Genomic DNA, 10,191 nt, shown 5'->3' with positions numbered 1-10,191 from the left:
TTACAGGGCAATTACAGTTGTATTTGGGTCAAAACACTGTTTCTGCTGTGGGTCAGGTAGAATTGAGCATTTCATTTAAAATACTTAAATCTGACTTAAATGCAGGTGGGATATCATCTTGGCATTAGATAATCAAAGTCTCCATGGTGAACTGGGTGAAGACTACTGGCAGATTAACAGGCATGGAGCAGCTATGAAAGCAGATGATACATGATGTATTTTGAAGTGTGTTGTGTGACATTGCCCTCAAGTGGAACAATCAGGTAACTGCAGCTGCCAGGGATTGCCATCATTTCTGCAATAAAGTGTCCCATAGCTTTTCTAGAGTAGATAATTCTCTCCTGTGATTCCTACTCTGTGTTTCTCTATTTTGTATTTGCTTTGGACACGTGATGTTGGAGACCTTTCTTTGCTATGAGTGACAGCTCCCAATGTTAATGGTGATTGATCTGAATAATCTAAAATACAAAGATTGTAATGGAATGTGGATTTATGTGTGTTTCCTCTCCTGCCCTCTCTACACCACACTACTCGAGGGATTAACAGTGACATTATAATCGCAGCTCTGTTTCGCGCGTCTGTCACTGACGTCAGCGCGCACTCAGAGCGTGGCGTCGTCATCGTGCCTGCCCTTCATATCCGTCCACATCCTACGAGGCTCTGCTTCCAAGCGCAGCTCAACGATGGCCCTGCTCAAGACCAACAAGGTGATCTACTGTCTGGGGAACATCTCCCCGTCCCTGGGAGTCCTGTCCACCCGCAACAGGTAAACCGCAATAAGACGCTCAAAACTAACGGGCGTAATGTTCAAATGTAAAGTTGACTTGGTGATCTAGCGGCGTGCCCGTTAGTTTGACAGCTAACTTTAGCTTGACCAGCAGACAAGCCGTTATGTTAAGTTAAACGGTTCTGTCAGCCATCACATTTACGTCGAAGCTTCGTTGCACTGTGATTACTTTAGCTGTACTAGCTTAGCAAGCTAACACACAGGGGTCAAGTGATTTCAATGGGCCCCGATGTGCTATCTAAGGTTAGCACCTGGTGCTAGCGTTAATGTCCATATGTTGGTTTTATGACATGATGGTCTCACATGTCAACACCTGCTGTGCTAGACATCCTCTCCGATCAACACCAACTTGACCTCGGAGGGTATATAACTTGCTGTTGCTATCAGTGAAGCTCGCTGCTGATGAAAGTCACGTTGATTTGTCAGCAGCATAAGTTGCCGTTAAGAAGTCGGCGGTGTGTTGCTGAAAATAATAAACCCAGCTTGGTTTGGTCCGTTAAAATAACTTGTTTATGATATGTCATGCAAGGTGGCTGTTATTCTGCTTTTTCTTGGTTCTAAGGCAACTTCCTTCATGATTTTCACGATCGCGATGGCTTTAGCCGTCAAATCCCACGCACAGTTTGAGCTAAGCGACTTGTCGTAGTTGGAGAAGTCGTGCGATCTGATTGGCTGTACTGTTCCGCCTTTAATCGCCGATTGGCTCATTTCTAGCCTTGAAACTGAGATAGTCGCCGATGCCCTTTCAGAGTCAGCTTGGAGGGCAAAGTCGTTTAGATCTGATGCTGCGCCTTTTAAATATATATTTTTTACATGCATAAGATATTGAACATATAGCGTGTGTAGACTTACGTTTCTTGCTCTTCGACCAGTCTCTTCTTCTTTGTCCAATAGAGTAACTAGGTCTCGTTCAGCTAGCTAGTGCAAAATTATTCCTGTCTGTGTGTGTGTCACATCCTGTCGTGTCACGTCCAAGCACGTTAGTCTGGTTTCAAAGAATAAATAAATGTCATTAGCACCCACCTGTACCCTTTTAAGAAATGTTAGACGTTTAACCTTTTAAGCTCAGCAATGCTGCCCTGTAAGCTGGTCAAAAGGACTTTGGCCTGTTGAGCTCTGCGAACTTGTCAATCAATCAATGTGGTGTGTATACAAACGCTGAAGTTCAAAGGTTCTGTGTGAATGTGGATAGTGATGATGAACTCAAATGCTGTTTGCAGTGAGATTCTCAATGTACAGTTTAGTTTGTGTTAAATAGGGATGCAGTGGTGGATATCAGGCTGAAGTAACTCGGATAGATGGATCAAGTATTGGTGACAATGGGGCCGATCTATTAAATTCAATGTTTTTTATACTATATTCATCATATTCTGAAATTTGTATTCCTGTTCAAGTCTTGACCACTTTTTGCTGCATTTAAGAGGTTTACTCTTGAATTTGTATTCCTGTTAATTTTCACTTTGCACAGACATGCTGTCATTTATTAAAATTGTCTTATTTATTTGTATACATAGTCTTTGTTGAATCTGTACACAGTTTGCTGCTTTCTGCATTTCACTGTACTTGTGCAATGAAAATAAGAAAATCATATAAATCTTAAACTTCAAAAGTATAAAGCAAAGTTGTGATAACCGCATTTACATGCACCACAAACTACAAAATACAATGAAGGCAATACCTTTCTGACAGTCTGAGTATTTCAAGCTTTGTCTTGGTGCTTTTAATTTAGAGCAAAGTGTTGCAAACACTAAAGTTTACAGTTGCAATGCTGGACAATGCTGATACTTTTTTCTCCCCAACCAGTTCACACTTGATTTTCTTGCAATAAACATGTTTGTCAGTGAACTGTAGTCACTATTTAATAAACCTATGTGTTCTTTTTTTCAATGTATTATTAGTAGGGGTTTGGAAACTCTTGCCCTTTGCAAAGTGTTCAGTCCTAAATTTAGCTGCAACGTTTAGAGGGTTCACAAAGTAGAGGAAACCTGAGACAATATGTGAGAAGCGGTGTAGTTAAGGTCGCAACACACGACAACTCTGTCATCAAGCCGATGTGTGAACATAATGTATTCAATTTGTTTGTCTATAGCCTAAAACACACAAGTGGTATCTAGTAATTCACCACAGTTCAGTTTTACTGCATTTTGTATTGGTAATGTAGGCTTTAAGATGTATTTACTATACTTGTATGTGTTTCCTTCAGTAGTTGCTTACTATAAAGAAGTAGAAATGTTTGAAGAGATGATCACTGCATTCGACCCGACACCAACACAGGTGCATCTGGACATTTAGTTAGAGAGAAAAGCATTTTAAAACATTCATCCCAATTTAGATTGGAGTGGTCAACTTTACTCTCATGCGTTTCATTATGGTATGTTGAAGGTAACAAGTCTAAAGTGTATCTAATACATTTACACAGCCTACAATAGTCATGAGCATGATGTGCTGCAGACTGTCAGTCTGAGGTCAAGATGTAAGAGCGCATGACCGTTTTTATATTTACAGCCCAATCACCAAGACAAATTTCTTGTATGTGCAAAAGTACTTGGCAATAAAATGATTTCCTCTCTTTTATACTGCATTTTGTACCTCCTAATGAATACAACTAATACGTTCTAAATACTAAGAAATGAACAAGCCATATGCCAGATAATTAAAAGTAAAAAATATTGCCAATAGCCCAAGAAATGCATTCTTGTTCATAACCACATTTTCATGCATTATTTTCAGATTGTTTTCTCCATAGAATATCTTGTTGGGGGATTTATTATGGTGGGAATAGACTTGGTGAACAAGGGAGTTTGTGTTTTAGACCCATATTAACTGTTACTCTAGTTTTTAGACTCTGCACCCTCCTAAATGGATTATGTTTCTTTCATGAAACTCTGAACTTTGACCATGTGTCGTTCATGAGTCTTCTACGTCAGTGTTGTATCCTCCGGTCACATGAGGTGTTAAGCTCCAGCGTTCGGCCCACAGCGTGTCACAGTAACGAGCCTAATGCGGCCATCGCATTAGTGTGACCGGTGTCGCATCAGGCCCGTGAAACCTTGAGAAGCAGCTCACTTTATGACCTTGTAAGGATGCATTCGTGTTCATGAGGGGAATAGCTGTTTTTCAGTGCAGTGTGCACCTATTAACTTTTGATCTCTTTAATGTTTGCCTCCACATAATTATTCATCTGATTTTGTGTCTTTGCAGCTCATGGTGGGGTGGAGTGCAGATGGGTCCCCCCGATCCCATCCTGGGGGTGAGTGAGGCCTTCAAGAAGGACACCAACCCCAAGAAGATGAACCTGGGAGTCGGAGCCTACAGGGATGACCAGGGCAAGCCCTTTGTGCTCAGCTGCGTCCGCAAGGTTTAACTCTCACCAATTCCTCCAGTGAATCTACTAATGCTGTGTTTTTCTCATGTCGCACACATGCACACAGTGATTTTATTTTCCCTGTGCAATTCAGTGGTTTCCCTTTATACTTAAGTGTTGAAAGCAGTCATATCATTGAGCCTTGATTTCTTATAATGAACTTAAAGAGAGCCGCAGTACTCTCTCTTGTTAAGTGAGATGGATGGTTCACATTTTCATTAGGTGTCTGTTCTGCTTTATTACCATGAGAAAGTGTGTGTGCATTTGATGTGTCTTAACACATTTTAACTTAAACACAGAGGCAGGGAATATCAGTCAAGCAAATGTAAGTAGTTGTGATTTATACCTTTTCTATTGTCCCGCTTTCCCTTTAGGCAGAGGCTATTATCACAACCAAACAGATGGATAAGGAGTACCTTGGCATTGGTGGTTTGGCGGAGTTTTCCAAGTCCTGCGCCCAACTCGCTTTCGGTAATGATAATGAAGTCTTGAAGAGCGGCAGGGTAAGTTGGGGTGTTAACTACTCCAAATGAAATCTAGTTCAAATCGGTTCTGACCGTTTTAAGTCAAAAATCAGTGCAGCAAGTCTCTTCTCCAAACAGAGCATCACTGTCCAGACCATCTCAGGAACTGGATCTCTGCGCATTGGAGCCAACTTTTTGGTGAGGTCCTTCTTGTATTGATCATCATCACACAACAAAACGTTGGGTCAGGCTGGTTATCTTACCAGGACTTTCCTTTGTCACAGGCTCGATTCCACGGAGGTCCACGTGACGTGTACCTGCCTAAGCCGTCCTGGGGAAACCACACACCCATCTTCAGAGACGCTGGCATGCAGCTCAAAGCATACACGTACTACGACCCGTCCACCTGCGGCTTTGACTTCAAAGGAGCTCTCGATGACATCTCTGTAAGATTTTAACTATGAACTAGTCGGGAGGGGGTGAGGGATGTGTGTGAAGAAACATTTTCAAACATTATTTTTTCCAATAATCAGCCCCTTAGGGTTGTCTTGCATCTTGATCCTTTGTGAAAATATTTTAATGAATAAGTGTATGCATACACAATGACAGAGTATTTAGTCCTGTCTTTCTCTGGTTTTCAGTTTAATTAGGTGTTGGCGATTGAGGCTGGTAGGGTTTTCACAGTCCTACTGTATCTGTGGTGTATTTCTTCATTTGTGTATTTTTACATCTGTAGTTGTGTAACAACGACCAGGAAGAACTTTTATGTTTTTCTCTCCATTGTTTGCATTAAAAATATTGTGAGGAGAGTTGGTTGGCTAGGTAGCACATTAATCAGTCAATATTGTCATCAGTTATATGTCTGTATTACACTTGCATATTGTAAGTTGACTAACTAAAACTTTTTTCTTTTTATGTCAAAGAAAATCCCGGAGCACAGTGTGATCATGCTGCATGCTTGCGCCCACAACCCCACTGGTGTGGACCCCAAGCCTGAGCAGTGGAAGGAGATTTCTGACATTGTGAAGGTGCGTATGCAGCATCTCAGTGAAGCTCTGTGAAATGTACAATTGATAATAACTGTATTTCCATCAAACTGTTATCACATGAATTATTAACAAATAGTCTGTATCTGCATATCTCTCCTGTGTTCTCCCTTTTTTTCTTTTCCCCCGTATAGAAAAGAAACCTGCTCGTGTTTTTCGACATGGCCTATCAGGGCTTTGCGAGTGGAGACATCGATCGTGATGCCTGGGCTGTGCGCTACTTCATCGAGCAGGGCCACAACATCCTGCTGTCCCAGTCCTTCGCCAAGAATATGGGACTCTATGGTCAGTCAGAATTCACTACATGCTCTTAAATACACATGAGTGCAAATGATCTGCAGGTAACGGCGCGGAAATGAGATGAAACCGGTGCTAATATCATTATGTAAGAAGTTTAAATGTTACTGGACGGGGTCTGCTCACGTCTGTCAACACAAACTGCAGAATCTATTGAAATTACTGTTTATTTTACCACCAGCCAGTGGAAAGAAAAGTAGATGATCGAGAATTCAGACTTTCAATGCACTGAATATAGTTGCACTATAATGTGAGGCAGATTAGTGTCCTTATGCCGTCATCTAGTGAACGTGTGTGTCTGTCTGTCTGTCTGTCTGTCTGTCTGTCTGTCTGTCTGTCTGTCTGCACGCACCAAAACAGTGTTTCATAATGTGAACACAGTGACATCTAGTATTATTAAGTCACATTGGGGGGTGAGATAGCGTTCAGATAATTTTTATTAGAGAACTGAAATATGAAGAAAATAATAAGTTACTTGTCTCATTTTACAAACGGGTAACACCTGTCTTTTGGTTTTACTGTCATGTGTAACCTTAATGTTCTACAATGCAACTTAATGGTGGTAAATGTACAATAAGATGTTCTTATTTTTTTTATTATAGAGCTGTAGTCGGTCATTCATTGTATTGTTCTTTGATTTAAGTGAGGAATTTTAGCCTTTTGCCCATCATGACTGCTCCTCCTCATTACTGAACCTGATTGATTGGGTTTACAGTTTCTCAGACCGGACTTTGTGCATGTTGATATTCACAGGTGAGCGCGTGGGCGGCTTCACTGTGGTGTGTAACGACACAGAAGAGGCAAAGAGGGTGGAGTCTCAACTTAAGATCCTCATCAGGCCCATTTACTCCAACCCACCAATGAACGGCGCTAGAATTGCAGCAACCATTCTCAATACACCAGATCTGCGCTCACTGTGGTACGTGTTTATAGATCATATATACGCCGATATTACCTGAACCGAACGTGTAGTTTGGATATTTGTAAAAAACGTTTTAGGTTCAAGTCTCCTTCTTCACCAATTAGATATAATCTAAAATCTCTTTCTTGAACTGACTCTGCTGTCATTTGTTCCAGGCTGGAGGAAGTACATGGTATGGCTAACCGCATCATTAAGATGAGAGAACAGCTGGCGGCTGGTCTGAAAAATGAGGGCTCCTCCCACAACTGGCAGCACGTCATCGACCAGATCGGGATGTTCTGCTTCACAGGCCTCAAACCCGACCAGGTAAACACACACACACACACACACACACACACACACACACACACACACACACACACACACACACACACTTTTTTGCCTGTGATAGTTGACAATATGAGAAAGATGGAACAATTTCTTAATCATTCAAATGTACTTTATCAAATGATGCCATGCATAACCTCCTGTAAAACGGCAAACTGCTTCAATTTCAGTATCCCTGATTGAACTGAAATAATTGTATTAATGTTTGTCAAATGACACATTGATCAAAGCGACAATAAAGCTGCATGCTGCATTCGATAAGTGCATGACATCACCTCTTCTGGAAATAGTCGACACTTCTCTTCTCTCAGGTTATTTCACACAGGCCCTGAAAACTGCTGCTCTTAAGCCACTCTTAATAGAAAAAAATTAAAAAAAATCTCACTGAGGAGCAATTACAAGCCCATATCAAACCTCCCATTTTTGAGTAAAATCATTGGAAAGTCTGTTTTCTAACTGCTGAACACATTCGTGGCCCTAAACTATTGTTTTGATGTTTTCCGTTCAGGATTTTTCGACCTCACAACAGCACTGTGACTCATCTTGTTACAATCTTACATGACACTCCCTTAAACAGAGACAGAGGAAAAGTTTCAGTCTTGGTATTAATGGATCACATTTGACACGGTCAACCACGACATATTACTAGTTGTGTTGAACTCTCTGGCTCAGTGTTACATTGGTCACAGGGACTCATTTGTGTTGATCAATAATTCCACATCTGAGCCTACAGAAATGACATGGAGTTCAAAGTCTTCCACTAGCGCCAGATAAAATAAACAACGAAATCATCATTATGCAGAGGGAGTTATGACTCAGCAGGATTCAGAAAGAAGGGGTTCATGCTTTCACCTTCAGTAGGCTGCTACATTCAATGGGAATGTTTGTTCATTTACTGTCACATGTGGATTTTGAGTTGTGTTCATTTATTTTCCCTGCAGGTTGAGCGCCTGACAAAGGAGTTTTCAGTGTACATGACCAAGGATGGCAGAATTTCGATGGCAGGCGTGACCTCTGGGAACGTGGGCTACCTGGCACACGGGATCCATGCGGTCACCAAGTAGAGTGGATCCCGCTGGGAGAGCGACATAAACAAAGCAGCAGCGTTAACGAGGAGCGTCGCGCGTCACTTATTCTCTGGCGCCTCCATTCCACCGTCTAGAAAAGAGCTCTGTGTTTAGTTAGACATTTTCTTAATTGGATTTCATCACGAGTTCAACTTGCTGCTGTCAATCTATTAAGTTTCTGATTAACTTTTTTCTTTTTGAACATTTCACTGAGCTGACTCCCCAAATTGTAAAAAAAAACATATTTCCTCCCACTACTTACTGCTGACATCTTTGCTTATTTATTATGTGGAATCAACTGTTGGCTGTGCATTAGTGTCCTCCTAGCTGTGTGCTGTTCATCTGCAGTGGGCCCACTCACCATAAAACATCCAGAAACCAACATGGCGGTAATGTTAGACTGTGCATTCATTTTATGCACAAGTTGAGATTTCTGTTGCTATGTGAAAGCCCGTTGAAAACGTGAGTCCTTTCTTTTTTCTTTCTTTTTTTCATTATATATAATGGTGGAGTCGTAGCACTTTATAAGTTGAAAGGCACTGTTAAAGTTTCAAGATTAGACAGACATTCTGTTTATTTGTCGATCAGGGAATCAATTCACTATCTTTCTAATCTGCAGTTGTCCATCTGAACTAATCAATCATCCAGTAATCTTCTCCTTATCTTCGTTGGGGATTTCCCCGTCGTTCTCCTTTTGTATTCACACCTTTTTCAGTGGGATTTTGAACCATCTTTGGGTTTCAATGTATTAGGTGGCAGCCGGGCAGCGGCCCCTTTCTAATGCCTGATGCACAGAAGCACACAAGCCAAACACTGTTAAACTTAAGCGGTCAATACTTTGAATCTTTCCCATATTCCACCATAGCCCCAAATTCTAAACCCTGTTTTTAAAATGTTTTTATTTTAATCACGCAGTCTTTGTGTGGTTAATAGAAATGAGTCGGGTAAGTGATCCTGTTGAACTATGAACAGTTGAAGAAGAAATGAACACCTACTGCTCATTCACTCAGACATCACGTGTATGTGTACAGTGTATGAATCTGGTCATCAAGGAGTGTGGGGTTTGGTCCCCCCCAGCTTTCTCATACTTCTGAAACCACGCCTCCATGTTTTGCATTCTGTCATAAAGTAATGGATCCTTGGACATGTACCTTATTGAACAAACAATAAATGGTTATAGAAGAATGATCTGTTCTAATGTGCATTGTTTTTTTATAACTCTGTGATCAGTTAATGTTATCCTTTTCCTTACGGTTTACTCTCCTCTATGTGCCTACATCTTGCTTATTTCAATTGACTGTTTTAAATATGTACTGTATGTTAGTTGTATCGATCTTGGTATACATGGAGATGTAATGCTCATCTGATCTTAAAAACTTAGTGTTATGATTCAGATTTTTTTTCATTGATAGTTTTCTTCCTATTTATCAGTGACTAGAGGTGTTTGTGAGAACAGGGGCCTCTAATGTTCACGGTGCATTAGACCTACTGCATGAGTCCTCAGGGACATTCTGAGTTGTGGGATCCTACATTTTGACACGGGTCCCGTACTCAAAACGGGTGCTGGAAGATGAGGTAATAATGCAGAACTGATGCGTAGTGCTGGGTCCTTGTTTATCAGACATTTAACTAATGGTATTAACTGCTAAAACACCACGTGAGACTTCATATACACTAACTTTAAAATGTTCAGACACAAAATACATAAAGCAGAGGTCTTCAACAGGGGGTCTGCGAAATCTTTGGTTGATAAGATTATTTTTTTCTTCCAAACATGAATCTGTCCATTATTTTAATAGTTCAGTATTGTATGCAAGATAACAGGTATGTTTATTCATGACAGTGGCACTAATAAGCCATCACTTATTTTCGTTTCCACATTTATGTTTAAGATATAAACGTCAATTTGAATAGCTT

At 40.8% G+C, this 10,191-nt stretch overlaps 1 protein-coding gene across 1 annotated transcript; it reads left to right on the top strand.

Moving 5' to 3' along the window:
• Window positions 1–637: 637 nt before the first annotated feature.
• Window positions 638–9,462, top strand: got2b (glutamic-oxaloacetic transaminase 2b, mitochondrial). Its single transcript, XM_079162411.1, has 10 exons — window positions 638–766; window positions 3,989–4,145; window positions 4,526–4,654; window positions 4,754–4,813; window positions 4,900–5,061; window positions 5,539–5,643; window positions 5,796–5,946; window positions 6,712–6,877; window positions 7,036–7,186; window positions 8,149–9,462. The coding sequence occupies exons 1-10, from the start codon at window positions 684–686 to the stop codon at window positions 8,269–8,271; spliced, it is 1,287 nt and encodes a 428-aa protein (XP_079018537.1). The 5' UTR covers window positions 638–683; the 3' UTR covers window positions 8,272–9,462.
• Window positions 9,463–10,191: the final 729 nt, after the last annotated feature.

The sequence above is a fragment of the Pholis gunnellus genome (assembly GCF_910591455.1).
Source record: "Pholis gunnellus genome assembly, chromosome: 1".
Taxonomy (NCBI): Eukaryota; Metazoa; Chordata; class Actinopteri; order Perciformes; family Pholidae; genus Pholis; species Pholis gunnellus.
The sequence above is the reverse complement of the archived record's forward strand: the minus strand, read 5'-3'. Positions and strand labels throughout refer to the sequence as shown.

Excerpts from the sequence above, each read along its gene's own strand:
- got2b (XM_079162411.1), top strand. The coding sequence starts at position 684 with ATGGCCCTGCTCAAGACCAACAAGGTGATCTACTGTCTGGGGAACATC. Across the intron at positions 767-3,988 it reads GTCCTGTCCACCCGCAACAG|CTCATGGTGGGGTGGAGTGC; the intron begins GTAAACCGCAAT and ends GTGTCTTTGCAG. Across the intron at positions 5,644-5,795 it reads AGATTTCTGACATTGTGAAG|AAAAGAAACCTGCTCGTGTT; the intron begins GTGCGTATGCAG and ends TCCCCCGTATAG.